General features: G+C 38.7%; 1 protein-coding gene across 2 annotated transcripts in view; it reads left to right on the top strand.

The window, feature by feature from the left end:
* LOC6544493 (acetylcholine receptor subunit alpha-like) overlaps positions 1 to 17,093 on the top strand; it is a 76,918-nt gene that overhangs the window by 1,589 nt on the left and 58,236 nt on the right. For both annotated transcript variants that reach the window (XM_026976448.1, XM_001973762.3), the window contains exons 2-3: positions 8,276 to 8,575; positions 13,674 to 13,718. In XM_026976448.1, coding sequence (XP_026832249.1) covers positions 8,336 to 8,575; positions 13,674 to 13,718 — 285 coding nt within the window. In that variant the 5' untranslated portion in view covers positions 8,276 to 8,335. The remainder of the gene's footprint in view (positions 1 to 8,275; positions 8,576 to 13,673; positions 13,719 to 17,093) is intronic.

Raw genomic sequence — 17,093 nt, 5'->3', positions numbered from 1 at the left:
GGAAGATATACCCGTTACTCGTAGCTTAAAAGTATACTAGATTCGTTGAACAGCCAGAAGGAAACGTTTCGGACCATATAAAGTATATATATTCTTGATCAGGATCAGCCGAGTCGAACTGCCCATGTCCGTCTGTCCGTATCAACCCCTTGATCTCAGGAACTACAAAAGTTAGAATGAGATTAAGCATGCAGCTTCCAGAGACATAGACATTTGTTTCCAAATGTTGCCACGCCCACACTTTTAAAAATTTTTTTTGATATTTTTTAATTTTTTTATATTGTATTTATATTTTATATTATAATATATTATATGCTTGGAATAGACTGTTGATGCTGGTCTCCAAACGGGTCAAATGGTCGCTAGTGACAAACAATATATTCAATGATCATCCTCATTAATGGTGTCATGACAGAAATTAATTTATTGTTTAGTATCGGGCATGCGCACATTATTTGGTTTCATTTATTTATATGATATATTATAAAATGAAGGTTATAAGTTCGTCCAAATCCCTCAATACCGTAAAATAGGGCGGGCTGCAGAATTGTTTTGGTCACTTGCATTTGTATCCGAGCTGCAATTGAGAAATTAAAAGCTTCAGAAGAAAATTCAAGAAGCCCATACTTTCTTCTTCTGCTTTAGAGATGTGTTGAATTATTATCTAATGAATTATTACCAAATTCTTCATACATGATTGCGCTATTGCCAAGTTTTAAGTTTTGAAGCTAAGTGTTACTGGGTTTTTTGTATATAACGATACACTTGCCTTTTTCAGGGTTTAGGGTTTTAATGAATTATCAATTACCCAGTTAATATTTATAGAATAATTGCTATTAAGTTAATACAATGAGGTATTCTTACACACACTAATATAATCATTAAACTGAAATAGAGGTTTTAAGTATGGAACTACACAAGCATGGCACACATCACACAGGTGCAGAACATTTGGTAAGCTACTAACATAAATAGAAAAAAAAATGTGCCTAAAACAGGTTCTTGGGGGATAAAACCCGATGGTTTTTACTATGCATTGAATTGCTATCCAGATAGGATTTAATTTGAGCTGTCAGAATGTTTTTAGAATTGTTTTTCACTGAAAACGAAGAAATCACTGAACTCAGTTTGATATTTCGGAAAAAGATTGAAAGGTTAAGTACTAATCGCCGTGTTCATGATGTGTGTTGTATTGGGGAGAGTCATTTAATATATTTAGGGCTGATACCTTCCAGACCTTCAGCGTTTGACAAACTAAGGCGAACTAAGGTCTCCCTGCTCGTGTAAGGTTACGAGCTTTAAAATCTATAAATAGTATGAGCATAAATAATAAATATGAAAGTCTGTATGTGTGCTTTAGGAAGATTTACAAGTTGAAATCATTTTTGATCTATGAAGGAAGAACACTACGGGTTTAAAGAAAAAGAAAAACCCGTGCGTCCAAAGACCTTTTATGATTGAGTAAGCCATGTAAAAACTAAATTAACTCGACTTCTTCAAATGACATTTTTTTTTAATTTTTTCACAATTTAGAACACCTAATTATTGTTTTTTTCTTGTGTACAAATTAACAATAGAGTTGGAGTGCTATTTTCCACACCCAGAAGTGCGGACTTCTTAAAAATATAACAATTTAGCTCATTCAACATAATTTTAATTTCATATAAAATATTAACAAGACAAACCTCTATGCTCGATTTTCTTGACTTTTAGATACCTAATACTCAAATAATAGGTTGGAAAATATCTCCCTTCCGCTTTTTTGCTCTTTATTCAATGCCTTATAAAAAGTGTTACAGTGATCGGATTTAGTTCAAATATGCGCCGTTTTGTTCGATAATCTGTTTCCATCTAGACGGCAACTTCATAATACCTCCCTCGTAGAAGCCCCCCTCCTTTTTTGCGAAGAACTCGGGCAGCCACTTTTCACAAGCCTCTTTTGAGTTCAACTTTACACCACCAAGGGCATTCGCCATGGATAGGAACAGGTGGTAATCACTTGGCGCTTTGTCCGGGCTATATGGTGGATGTGATAAAACCTCCCATCCGAGCTCCCGTAGCTTCTGACGAGTCATCAACGAAGTGTGTGGTCTGGCGTTGTCCTGGTGGAACACTACACCCTTCCTGTTGGCCAATTCTGGACGCTTCTGGTCGATCGCCTGCTTCAAGCGGTCCAGTTGTTCGCAGTAGATGGTAGAATTAAGCGTCTGGCCATATGGGAGCAGCTCATAGTGGATGATTCCCTTCCAATCCCACCAAACACACAGCAAAACCTTCCTGGCCGTCAATCCCGGCTTGGCCACTGTTTGGGACGATTCACCGGCCTTCGACCACGACCGTTTTCGATTGATATTGTCGTATGTGATCCATTTTTCGTCGCCAGTCACCATCCGCTTCAAGAATGGGTCGAGTTCGTTCCGTTTCAGTAGCATATCGCAGGCGTTGATTCGGTCCAGAAGGTTTTTTTGCGTCAAATCATGCGTCACCCAAACATCAAGCTTTTTTTTGTATCCAGCCTTCTGCAGATGGTTTAAAATGGTTTGGTGACTAACTCCCATCTCCTGGGCGATGTCACGAGATGCCACATGCCGGTCTAATTCGATGTATTCCATGATTTGATCGGTATTTGTCGTCACAGGTCTTCCGCCGGCTGGCTTATCCATGGTGTCGGTTTCACCGGCTCTGAATCGTCGAAACCATTCCTCCGCGGTTCGAAGTGATAGAGTACCATCCCCCAAAACACCATTAATCTCACGGAACGTTTCTCTGGCGGATTTGCCTTTAACGAAGGAAAACTTTAAAATAGCGCGAATTTCGGCGTTTGTGAACTCCATGTTTACACGTCTATAACTGTTGAACGCAATATACAAACTAATCATGCATAGCGTCATTTTGTAGGTTATGTCAAGACCTTTCAAATTATGTATAGTATTGCCAGATACGAGCTCTGTAGCGCTTTGTACATAGCCGCGAAATTCAAAAGACAAAAAGGCGGAAGGGAGATATTTGCCAAACTAATAGTTGAAGTGCAAACGAGAAATTTCAAGAATTTTATAGATAGAAATTGACAAAACACTAGAAATAATGAAAAAAAACTACAAAAATTGCAGTTTTGTGAGGTTTGTGGCCGTTATAGTGAACGTGGCCAAAATGTTTTTGGTGTATCCATAGAAACTCGTCAGACAAATAATAAAATTGTTGGCATAACTATAAAAATTAACAAGATAAAGAAGAGAGAATGATATAGTCTAGTTCCTCGACTATCAGAGACCCGTTATATAACTAGTAGGAGTGCAAACTAGAAATTTCTGAAATATCGGTGAAAATTGGGGAAAAAAATAATAAAATGAAAAAATATTTTAAAAAAATTTTAAAAGCGTGTTCGTGACAGTTTTTGGCGGTTTATGGGCGTAGCAAATTTTTGTACAATATGTAAATTTTAAAAAGATTTTTTAAAAGTGTGGGCGTAGCAGTTTTGCGCTGCGTGTATGACTTTGGAATCTGCGTGCCCAATCTCAACTTTCTGGCTTTTGTAGTTCCTGAGACCTCGACGTTCATACGGTCGGACAGACGGACATGACCAGAACGACTCGGCTATTCACCTGGATCAAGCATAATATATATAGTATACTTTATATAGTCGGAAACGATTCCTTCTACCTGTTACATACTTTTCAACAAATCTGGTATGCCCTTCTACTCTACGAGTAAAACAAGAGAGAACACTATAGTCGAGTTACCGGACTATCAGATACCCGTTACTAAGCTAGTAGAGAAATTTCAACATTTTCTGGAATATCTTTAGAAATTAATGTTTTAAAAAGTGTGGGCGTGACAGTTTTGGGAGTTAGAGTGGGCGTGGCAACACTTTTTAGGCAAATCGATATAAGGACGAATAAAAATATGGAAAAATATCAATCAAAATTTGAAAAGTGTGGGCATGGCCGTTAAAAGCTACGGTAGGACAAGGTTCCTAAGCTTATATCTCCGCCTGAAAGACGGTACACCAGTAAATAATTAATTTATAAGTTCAATTAATCCCCGATTTGTCTTAGAAGTTCGGTCAACTTTTTTTTTCTTAATTTGTTTTTTTATCTGATTTACCCAGTCTCCGTTTTTCAATTTGGGAGTAGTCCTCCTTTCGAAAATCATGTCACCAGTCACAAGGATTAAGTTGCCTCACGAGCCAATAGCGAAATACTCGTTTTGGATGGATCATACCTGGAAGACCGCAAAAATGGAAGGAATGACTTGGTTTGGAGACAGAGCCTCTCAGCCGATTCTGCGAATCCGAAACGTTTTCGAATTGCTCTAGAGCAACAAAAAAAAAGATCCCTGGCGAAAAATATTAAAACAGGAGGTGCTGCTTATTTTTTGTTATGGCGAAATCGAAACCATCACCCACTAAGCTAATTTTATCTATCTTTCCGGAGATAAAAAATAAGCACTAAGCTAATCGGCTCGTCGATATCCAGGATTGGAATTAAGGAACACATTGGCCTCATATGGTCGCTTGACATTACGTTACAATAGCGCTGATCTTCCACAATATATCAATCGTTTTTCAGGACCTTTGTTACTACATGCGGTTCTTTATACGCAGCATCCAATTTATGTTACTCTCACATAGCCGTTGGTACGAAGCTAATGACGTTTAAATCGTTTACTTCGCATTTAATAAAGTTTTATTCATTCTTTCTACTTGCCCGTTAGTTCTGGTTGTCCTAACTGCTGTTTTGATATGCTGAATACCATGCTCCTTTTTAAAATTCTCTAATTACTTTGACGTAAATGCTGTTCCGCGATCTTGGATTATACGACTCAGCTGTTCTTTGGGAACAGGCCTATGTGATCCATATTTATTGTACGGAATGGTAACGTGTCGTATACATGCCTGAAGAGTCTGGCTTGCCTCCTTTTACTTTGTATATACAGTACTCTGGGAACGAAGATATGTACGAATATGTACGATATTATCCGTGCCGTAATGTCCTATGTCATCGTGGCTTGCTTTTGTTTTCCTACAGCTTGATTGCTTGAGGTACAACTAATTTGTTGCCGTTTTGCGTAGAAGTCTGCTTGATTCAATAACGTAGTCTGCTTCTACTTGCTTCCAATGTGAATTCTTCTCCTTAGTTCTGAATACTTCAAATATCTGCGCCAGTATTGGGTCTTGTCTTTGCATCGCATACACCCAATCTTCATAAGTTGTAAAATCGCTAATACATTGTCTGCTACTGTGAGAGATATTTCTCCGCGGGGCAGAGTTGGTTGTCTGATAATGTCATCCACGTATGGTATATCCGCTCCTGGTCGATGTTTACAAGTGAAATCAAAATCTTGTAGCTTGAGGCACCATCTTGCTATTGGTGGTTGTAACTCTGTTGCAATCTGTTACCACCAGAAAATAACGTAGTAAGTATCCCAGTAAGTATATACGGAATCTATCCAGTATTGGTTATATTTCTAACGCATAGCTTGCGTATCTGCTCTCTGCGTCGCTGCATAGCCGGCTATAACAAAATACAATATAATAAAATTCCGTCTTCCTCTCGTTGGAACATAATTCCTGCTATTCCCAGTTTACTCGCATCAGTGTGTACTTCATGATATTTCGTTGGGGCGTACAGGGTCAACACCAGTTTCGATGCTAAGGCTTCTTTTAGTCGTTGAAACGCCTGTTCCTGATCTTCTCCCCATACGAACTTCACATCCTTTTTCAATTATTTGCTCACTGGATAAGCAATCATACTGTACTTCTTGACAAATTTTCTGAAGATTCCTGTAATTCCCAGGAATCTGCGTACTTCTGTTTCATTACATGGCCTTTGATATTTGTTGATGCACTCAGTCTTCTCGTTGCGTGGTTGAATCCCGTTGGCCTTGATAACGTGACCCAAAAAGGTCACCTTCTTTTCCACCAACTCTACAGCATCCAGAAATTCCATTTATATAATTGTCCATCTTAGATGCAATTATGACTTCGTCCACCTAATTGATAATACTCCGTTGGTGTTTCATTTATCTTATGATCTCCGTTATGACTTCTTGGAAACCATAGGTGCGTTCACAAAGGGCAAGACATTAAATACATACAGCCCATCTTGTGTCATAAATGCCGTTAAGTGCAGGCTTTTCTCGTTCATCAGTAACCAGAGGTCATATCCAGCGTCTTGAAGTATATGTTTCCGGAGAGCTTTGCCAATTACTCCTCTACGATTGGCATCGGATAGCGCTTTTTTATGGTAACTGCGTTTAGAGCCCGATAGTCCACGCATAGCCACCGTTCTCCGTTCTTTAGCACCAAATTTGCTGATGCTGCATGTGTTGACTTGATTCTTTCAATTATCCCGTAACTCGTCAATTATCGTGTTCATCATCTGTTCGTGTTCGGATCGTGTTCAAGATGGCATTCGTAGAGGATAGCATTTTAACAGATTGTTCACCTGTTCCTGGTGGTCGGGGTCAATGTCAGTATTAACATTAAACCCGGCCCACTCCACTGCCGTCAGCGTTGATCCTGATTCCTCGCCAACCAGCATTTCCTGATAGTGGCAGATGATATCTCTGCCCTCCAGGATATATTATGATAGGACTTCGTTTGGTACCACATGAATATGTGTGAACAGTCTAAATGTGCCACAGACAATCTCTGATAAGATGCACTCCTTCGATTCGACCATAAATCGTCCAAAGCTTTGCAGACGTTTGATCCTTGGTTGCCGTATTGCTCCATCTGGCACTGTTGCTTCTTTAATGCGTGTGTTATCGCTGCCCGTGTCGATAAACGCTTCAAACTTTTGACCGCAATCAGAACTGTTTTCATTATTGGCGGATACTCCTTATGTTTTGACTCATGCACTGGAGCAACCGTTGATGATGTTTTCATCTTGCAATCGTTTTCATTATCCCCAATCCTAGAACATTTGGAACACCGTTCTTTCCGCTGTGGCTCTGGTCATTTTGCCGCAAAGTGCCCAAAATGATTTCAGTTATAACATTAAATTGCTTTCATCTTTATATAATATAAGCATCATTGTTTTGCTTTTCATTAATCTTTGCGGCGTTGTATTGTTGTTGATGCATACCTTGTGCATATCTCAGATTTTCCAAGGACTTTAGCAACTGTGGACAAGGGCGTATGTTTATTGCTAACAATGCTTTCGTGAGTTCTTATGAATTAAGCCCGTTGATATTATATATGATTTTATCGATGGCTCATCAATACTTGCACGCCGTCCGATAGATAAAATCGCCTAAAAGTATTCGATTAGTGACTCGTTATTGCGTCGCTTGCGTCGCATCAATTCTCTGTACACATCGGCGGTATTCACTACACTTGGAAAATCGAGTGGGAATGCCGATTTGAATTGATCTCATGATCGATGTACCTGCTGTGAATCCAGCCATGTTTTCGCAACTCCCCGCATCTTATGTTGCACTGCAAACAGCGTCACTTGTCCACGTATATATTGTTTGTAGTTGCTCTACCTTTGACCTTGACCTTGAGCTTCTAGCTGTGGCGATAAACGCACACTTTCCATTTGCGACTCGTTTGGTGTGTGTGTGTGTCTCGATCCATCCAGCGTCTCGCCTGTTGCCCGTACGTTGACGAGTCCACAGTCCCTTGCCCTTGACCTTGTTGGTGCGTGCACGCCGTTTGGACCATCGTTCCCAAGGTTGCCACCATCTCCTTTATATCGTTGATTTGAGCTTGCATTCTTATGTTTGCGTTTTGTTCCAATATTTTGTAGTCGTCAGTATTAATTTCATCATTTCCTAGTTTCGTTATCAATTCGTTGATCTTTGCCGTTTTGTTTCCCTAATCTTTAGGTCTTTTAACTTTAGACGCATTTTTCTGAGAACTTTTGCTTGTGCACGTCTGCACTCGTTGGCGTTTCTCTCGTCGTTCTCTTCTTCTTTGCGATCAACCGTTAAAATTTCTCGCCGTTTGTGAATCTGCTTCAGTTTCTCTTCTTTTTATTTTCCTCTCCGACGTGTTGCTATTTCGATTATACAACATAAAGTTTTAAAAATTTTAGTGGCAAATTTTTAAAACTTTGTTGTATAATTTTATTTTGTTTCTGTCAATTTCTATCGATATAGCCAACAAACACCACAAAATTAAAATAACAATTAATGTAACCGACAACAGGTTGCGCTAGTGAGCAAAAATAAATAAATAAAATAAATTAATGTTTTCTGATTAAGACTTCGTTTCTCTGCAATAAAACTGATTATTAGATTAATTAATTTGGCTCATTTCTGTTTTCAGGACTCCATAAATAAATAATACGTCATTCAACAAAATTTTAAAGTTGAAGACGACAGCGCAATGAAGTTTTTATTCGAAATATTAAGACTATTTATTAGAAAGTCGTCTTCGGGCGGAACTCTCAGAGCTTGGATACTTTCAGCTCTCATGGTACATGGAGCAGTAGCTGGAAACCCCGACGCAAAACGGTTATATGATGACCTTTTAAGCAACTATAATAAATTAGTTAGACCTGTTGTTAATACGACAGATGTTCTAAAAGTGTGCATTAAATTAAAACTTTCACAGCTTATAGATGTGGTAAGTAAATAATAGTGTTTTATAACACTACCATATAGCACTAACCATATAAGAACAGTTTTAAATAGAGTCGGACTCCTGAATTAAAATTTAGTGAGTTTCCCAATGCATTAAAATTTTTTTTTATAAACTGCCTCTAACTATAATAAACCTTATTATTTATAATATTGGAGCCGATACGACGGGTACATATAATTATTTACTTTAATTAATTAAAATTATGAGAACGAGAATGATATGAACGAGAAATAAAAACATTTTCTGGAATATCGATAGAAACTGGGAAAAAAATTTGTATAAAAAATTAATAAAAACAATTTTAAATATGTATTTTAAAACAATTTTAAAAGTGTAGGCGTGGCTGTTTTGACAGGCTTGTGAGCGTGGCAAACAGATGGAAATTTACAAGATACATATATAAAAAAAATGACAAGATATCCTAACATTTTTTAAAAGTGTGGGCAGCTTTGGGCGGATTGTGGGCGGATCGATAGAACTTTAAAAGTCTAATAAAAAAATAAAAAAATTTGTGGGCGGTTTGTGTGCGTTAGAATGCAACTAGCTTCTATAGTTCCTGAGATCTCGTACGGAAGGACAGAAGGACAGTTCGACTCATCTATTGATCCTGATCAAGAATATATATACTTTATATGGTCGGAAACGCTTCCTTCTGCCTGTTACATACTTTTTAAGGAATCTAGTATATCCTTTTACTCTACCAGTAACGGATATAAAAAGGATATATGCGAAAATCGGAAGATGTCAGAAGGACAAAGCTATTTGAGGCGTCTTTACAGTGGGTGCTCGACTCAAATAAACCCAAATAAAACCATCTTCGAGATGATTTCAAATGATAAAAAAATATTTCACATTGCAGATCAGAACACGACAAAATTAAATGGTATCGGCGAAGTGAATATTGAAGTAAGAGGAAAGCAGAAAAACAACGAAATAACTTTTGTCCTTTTGTACAAAATTAAGGCCAAAAAAATTACAAAATTACAGTGGCCTTACTTACAATAGTGGGATGATAGGCAACGTCAACACCCACAGTTACCTTGGAGTCTACCTGGATCGAAAACTCATTTGGAGGGCCTATATCCAAACAGTAAAGACAAAGTACCTCTAAAAGCTACAATAGTTGGACCTGCTCCTGCGGTCAAGAAAACTTCAGTTCCCCACAGCTTATGGGGAACTGGGCTCCTAACTGTTCAAACCCGTCTGGCTCGGCGTGCGTCCGGTCTTCCTTGGTACGTCTCCAATCACGCTATCCTATGGGATCTCCGGAGAACTCTGATTGGTGATCAGATCAACCTTCACAGCAGCCGATACGCAGACAAGCTGGCAACTCACCCACACTCATTGGCGAGTGGTCTCGCCAGTCCTCTTTCCCTCCGACGTAATCTAGTTAAGGCTTCTTTTACCATACTCTAATATTCCATCTTCTTCGTTCGGTAATGTTCAGAAGAAATAGATTTATAATATATAAAAAAATAATTGACAGAGGAGGATACGAAGCTAATTTTCGCAAACATGAAACATAAAATACTCAAAAAGGTATGGAAACTTGTTGTCGGGTTTTGCAGCTGCCAACAAAATCTTAAATTCATTAATCGTAAAAATTCCAGCTTTGGAGACACAATTAAACTCTATGGCACCTCAGCTGTGTAGCTATAAATTTTGCAGAGAGAATGCGGGAGCATTCTTTTTCTCGCCTCTTTTTCGCTCACTGTCTCTTGTACAGGCCCTTTTGGCTTAGCTTTCTATTGTTTGCTCTGTAATTAAGCCGCTAATTTCCTTCGCTTCAATTTATGAATCAATTTAAATTATCGTTTTATTAAACTTAAATAAACTACATTCTTTCGACAATCTCTAAATGTAAATCGTCGTCTTATTATTAAAACAAGAAACAATGCTCTAGTCGAGCTCCCCGACTATCAGATACCCGTTACTCAGCTGGTGGAAGTGCGATCGAGAAATTTCAGCATTTTCTGGAATATTGGTATAAATTAGGAAAAAAAGAATAAAATGAAAAGAACTTAACATTTTTAAAAAGTGTCGGTGAGGCAGCTTTGGGCGGTTTGGAGGTGTCGGAGTGGGCGTGGCAAATCTATAGAAATTTACAAGAAATCTTAAAAATTAAAAAAATTTCACAACCTTTTTTTAAAAGTGTGGGCGTAAAAGTTTTGTGCGGTTTGTGGCCATTAGAGTGGGCGTGGCAAAAAGGTTTTTGGCAAATCGATAGATTTACAAAACTAACAAAAAAAGGAAAAATTATCAAAATATTTTTCAAAGTGTGGGCGTGGCAGATACTCGTTGTAGTGGAATTGCGAACAAAAAATGTGTGGAATATTGGTAGAAAATGGGGAGTCGAGTTCATCCACTATCACATACGCATGCGTTACAGTGGCAGTTGTTTGCCAAACATTTGTTTGCCAAATTGATAGAAATTATTAAGACAAACAAAAAAGGGAAAATAATTAAAATATGTCTCAAAATGTGGGCGTGGCAGTTTTGAGCGGTTCGTGGCCGTTAGAGAGGGATTGGCAACAAATTTACGCTTGCGTCTTGCGTCTATATCTCTGCTTAGTCTCAACATTCTACCTTTTATAGTTCCTGGGATCGAGGCGATTATATGGACAGACGGACGAACATGGCCAGATCGACTCGGCCTTTGATCGTGATCAATAATATATAAACTTTGTATGGTCGGAAACGTTTCCTTCTGGCCGGGTATAAAAATAGGTAATTTAAAGGCTTATTATCTTAACTCTTGTACTACGTATATAAATGCGGCAAAACTTCAAGTTTGTAAGATTAGTGAGAAGCCGAATGAAATAGATCTGTGGCTTAACTTCTCTCAAAACTGTGGTATGTCTATACAGGAAAAAAGATGCTGCTCAGGGACAATGGGACGGACACATCTCACACCGATAGAGGATTTCTTGGAGGCCATTCCCCTGTAGCTAGACTCAGTACAGCACTCTTCAAATGGACGTTGTTACCTACAACGTTGCCTACCTGAACGGTGACCTTGAATAAAAAGTATTCATGGACTCCCAGACGATTTCAGCAAGTTCACGGAAAAAGTAAGGTCCAGTACCCCAATTGGATCAAGGCAGCAAGCACCCTCTGCCAAATTAATTAGAGCTGCAAGTACTCGAAGGAAATCTTTGAAAAATATTAAGAATACGGTTTGTTAAAAAAAGGCTTTATATGGACTCCTCCAATGAGGATTACGTTGGTACTGCTAGCTCAAAGAAAATTTAAAGGAAATAGATCTTCATCCGACCAATCAATACCGGTGACGAAGAGGAAAACTTTAGCTTGTTACGATCTACGTTGATGATTTGTTATAAGCATCAAATAATCCACAATATCTATGAGAATCAAAGAAGAGTTCCAAAACATCTCAAATTAAGGACTTTAGACCAGCGAAGACGAGCCTGAGCATCTCATTCATTCAAAATGTCCAAACACATTGTGTTTTCATGACTCAAAATAAGTACGTCGGCGCAATTCTAAGGAAATATACACCTGCAAGCAGGCAGGTACACCGATCGAGTATAAGGTATTATAAATGCGACCACCTAAACCAAACGAACGCGGTCTTTAATGTTTCTTGTAGACTCAACACGACCAGACATTGCATATGCCGTGAATTTCTTGAATCAGTTAAATTCCAATTACACCGTTCGGCACTGGTAGATGCAGACTGAGGCTTAAATTGATTGAATTTTCGCCCATGCACTGGATGAGCCTTTATAAAAAACAGCGGACAGTTACTTTGGTGGTGTATTTAATAATGCCAGATGCAGTTAAGGTGGCGTGTTTCTTACAGCTCTATTCATACTACCTCTGAACTGTAACATAGGTGTCTTCTGATTTTAAAGTGAGCGGTCGTTTTGGTTTTTTCGACCTAATGATCTCCTTTTCGCGCTAATGGCCTAAAGAAATTAAAGGAATCTCCAAAGCAAGAAACCCGTTGGTGGTAGGCTAAGACGTAATCTTGTAAATTTCTATAAGTTTGCCAAAAAACTTATTGCCATGCCCACCCAAACGCCCACAAACTGCTCAAAACTGTCATGGCTACACTTTTGAAAAATTATATATTTTTTAATTTTTTTTATATATCTTGAAAATTTCTATAAATTTCCCAAAAAAAAACTTTTTGCCACGCCCACAAGCCGCCCAAAACTGTCACGCCCACAATTTTGAAAAATATGTTATTTTTTCACTTTTTTATGTAAATATCTTGTAAATTTCTATAGATTTGTCAAAATACTTTTTGCCACGCCCAGTCTTACGGCCACAAATCGCACACAACTGTCACGCCTACTTTTAAAAAATTTTTAAGTTTTTTTTCATTTTATTATTTTTTTCCCAATTTCTGCCGATATTCCAGAAAATTTTGAAATTTTTCGTTAGCACTTCCACTAGCTGACTATAGCATTCTTAGCATTAAAACTAATTTTTTGTTAAAACCTCGAAAGTAACTTCTACCACATTTGTACATGGTGGAAGAACTAAAAAATTTTGAAATTAGTGGATTCGTATACTCGTACAGTAAAAGGGTATTACCAGATTTGTTGAAAAGTATGTAACAGGCAGAAGTAAACGTTTCCGAACCCATAAAGTGTATATATTCTTGATCACGATCGATAGCCGAGTCGATCTGGCCATGTGCGTCTGTCCGTATGAACGCCTCGATCTCAGGAACTACAAAAGCTAGAATGTTTAGATTAAGCATGCAGCTTCCAGAGACATCGACGCAGTATAAGTATGTTTCCAAAATGCTGCCACGCCAAACCGCACAAAGCTCTCATGCCCACACTTTTAAGAAATTTTAAAGTTTTTTTTATTTTATTATTTTTTTCCCAATTTATATATATTCCAGAAAATTTTGAAATGTTTCGTTTGCAACTCCACTAGCTCATTAACGGGTGTCTAATAGTCGGGGAACTCGACTATAACATTCTATCTTGTTAACGAGTAACCTTACCTCGAAGACGCTTTAGAAATCTCGATTATTATACATATTAAGTTAGAAGTATATCATTTCTTTACATTAATGCTTACCCGTTTACATTTTTTATAGAACCTAAAAAATCAAATTATGACCACAAATCTTTGGGTTGAGCAGGTAAGTAATTACATTTTTGTAAAATGTTTCACAACAATGTTTTTACAATTTATATTCTCATATTTTCGTGTTTAAAAATATAGTCAAAATAAGTCGTCTTTGTGATATCTATGTGAATACTGAACTAACCAACCATGAATTAATTATTTCAAACATATATACAGCATTTCATCTTATTGCGTAATTCGAAATCATTAGGAATTCTACTCTTACACCCCGCTTTGATAACAAATAAAGCAAGTGCAAACCAGTTGTTATGACAAGCTCACCTGTGGTTAAGTATCCTACTAAAAGGACAGTATCACAAAAGAAATTTTGATGATGAACTCGAATAAGCTGATAGCTAAAAGTTAAAGTGAATCAACAAACAAAGAAATCTAATTGCTTGATATTTTTTTCTTTGAAAACAAAAAAAAAACATTAAGGAACTGTGAATATATTTTTTAAAGTTTAAATGTTACAAAGGTTTTAAAAAATGTACTAAATCTTGTTCAGTTTAAATATTTTCCCTCTAAGCGCGGAAGAAGATAATAAAGATAAAGGTAATATTTATTTGCCCACCTGTTAAAACAAGAGATTTTTCTTGAGAATAAATAAGAACTCGGATGGCCTAGTTTAATAGTATAACTTGTTTAATGTTAATTTATGGTTATTTGTCCTCACTTCGAACTTCTTGTGGCGCTGCAACTTCAATACAATCATTTTTTATCTCTTCTATCCTATCTACTTCTATCTCTCCCACTCCCTTCGTTCGTAAGAGTTGGCAGCATCATTATAACAGGTGCTATCTTTAAATTTTAACAAAACTATACTTACTGCGTTTTGACCCAACATACCGGCCCCCTTGAAAGTGTGCGTATATTGGATACCCGCACGATGTTGTCCGATCCTGCGATGGTGCTGACTATGCGATCAAGAAACTACCATTGTGGCGGACGATTATCCTCGTGAACGATGACTATGTCGTTGACAAATTTAAAAATACAGGTTAAGGAAGGCTTGGTCTTCCTCGTGAATGTTCGTGAAGGCTTGTTCTTCCTCGTGAATGCTCGTGAAAGCTTCACCTTCCTCGTGATAGATGACCATGTCGTTGACAGCTAGATTTGATGCAGTCTTCGTCCAGGTTGTGCGCACTTTTGACCTCGTTTATATACTCGTGGCTCCAGCTACTCCAGGTGAAATGCTTTATGACGTTTCTATTCTTCCATCGATCCAACTTATCCATATTGTCGTCTATTGGTAGAAGTTCTGGTAGTGCTCGAAGTGGGAACGACCCCAAGTGCTCGAAGTGAGAACGACCCCCCGAAGTGCTAGGTGTGGGAACGACCGGGTGATCATAGCGAAGTTAACAGGAAAAGGCTGATTTTCTTTTCTCCTGCTGCATAGTTTCCATGTCAATGTCAATGTTGTCTCGGCTATCCTTTGGCCAATGTTGCTGATCTACTCAGGTCCCTCGAACCATATCGATTGTTCCAACTTGGCGATGGTGCGATGGTAGGGATATATCTCCCGTGAATTCAAGCAATTCGATTGCAGACAAAAGTTGATAAGGTGGCCGAGTTTTGGCGATTCCAATGTAGAACAAATTAAGAATCGCACATAACTACGAGTTTGGCTCCCAGTCTGCGAAGATTCTAATTCTAATGATTTAGCTATACCTTTGCCCATCTGGTCCGAGTGTGCTAGCGTAGTGTGCTGAGTGTGCTGATGGAGGCATCACAGAAGCCGTGTATCAGAAAAGTGCGTATCGCCGGGTGGAGACAATATCGCACCATAATTAAGAGGTTGGCTCCCTGTCTGCGAAGATTCTTATGATTGTTTGATAGTGTGATAAAAATGTGTTTTACAAAGTTCTAATTTTGGCGGAGGCAGCTTCTTGGTGGGAGCAACTCTGATCCGAGTGTGCTAGCGTGGATGCAGCATCCACACGCTCTGATGGAGGCATCACAGAAGCCGTGTATCTGAAAAGTGCGTATCGCCGGTTGGAGACAATATCGTGGTATTGCTACAGACTCCAACGACGTATGAGACGCAAGCAGGAGCATCCAAACTGTATGAAGATGACCTTTTGGTACTGACTCGTCCCAGTGTAGTTTCAGTAGCCACAGCTCCTGTAGAACGAATTTGTAATGATGCTGGGAGTAACTCATCCCAACGGAGAGAACTGAGAAAACATGAATGTCTCCCGTACTTGTTCCCATTTTAGGTCACGCGTGCTAGTCACCATTTGGTCGTCCAACTGCAAATGTTTGATTTTAGCGTCATCGACAAGCTTACAGTGATTTGAATGCCATTTTGCGAGTTCCAATTGGCCATCCTGTAGAATCGTTGTAACTTCCCTTTTGATTTGATGTACCTCCTCTACCGTAACCGCTCCACCCAGGAAGTCATCCAAGATGTTTAGCAAGATGCGTCGAAAACCGCTCTAAGCTTCGTTGATGTTTTGTTCGGCTTGAGCATGCAGTGGTTTGGTAATAATCATAGGTTGGTCTTCTCCTATCGATGTCGACTGAGGCTCCGTGAGCGTTAGGTTCATCTTTAAAAGGTAATCGTACTTCCAATTTGATTTGCGTCGTACCGATTTTAAATAGAACTCCTCACAGATTCTCTGCTCCGAGGTAAGTGTATTTCGGGAATCTCTATATGATCGATTCGAAATAGCCATTCCATTTTTCCTCAATTTCTTTTAGTACGATAGATGAGTACTGGGATGTGCTCGACATCGACCAGACACTATCCATCCAAGTAGCGTTTCCTAATTTAACTTGGCCGACTACAAATCGATGCGGCGAGACTTGTTGAAGGTTTCGTCGGAAAGAATGTAGTGCTGCGGAAGATTCCACGAGGAAATGTCAATTTCCGATTCTGGGTGATAGGCGAAGGTGATGTCACGCCAAAATCAAGAAGTACATATCTCGAATTCATTGTGTCTCAACTTAATATTGGTGGTTGCAGGGTATTTAATTTATGTTTGTGTCTCACCAATGCTACGAATTTGTAGGTTGAGCTTCCTTCGTGGCAGTCGAATACCTTGGGCGAACTCCTCGGATATGAAATTCACTTGAGAACATGAATCCAACAGTGCTCTTTCTATTTTGTAGCTTCCAGATACATCCTTGACCTTCGTCAGAATGACACAATCGGAACGAGGTTCCGTGTGAGTTTGTTTGACTGCGTTTAAAACTTGTACAGACTCCGCTTGAAGTTGTGACAAGAGAGTTGGGACCGATCCAGATGAAGGTCGATGAAGCAGCGAGTGATGCGCTAACGCACAGGACGGCATCTCTGCGTCGACAAGATGACCCTCGCTAAGACAATTAATATATATAGCCCGCTAGATTAATTAGCTCTGGGCATCTAAAAATCCAACGAACG

The sequence above is a fragment of the Drosophila erecta genome, unplaced genomic scaffold, assembly GCF_003286155.1.
Source record: "Drosophila erecta strain 14021-0224.00,06,07 unplaced genomic scaffold, DereRS2 tig00000021-arrow-pilon, whole genome shotgun sequence".
NCBI classification, from domain to species: domain Eukaryota; kingdom Metazoa; phylum Arthropoda; class Insecta; order Diptera; family Drosophilidae; genus Drosophila; species Drosophila erecta.
This window is presented reverse-complemented; position numbering and strand designations above follow the sequence as displayed.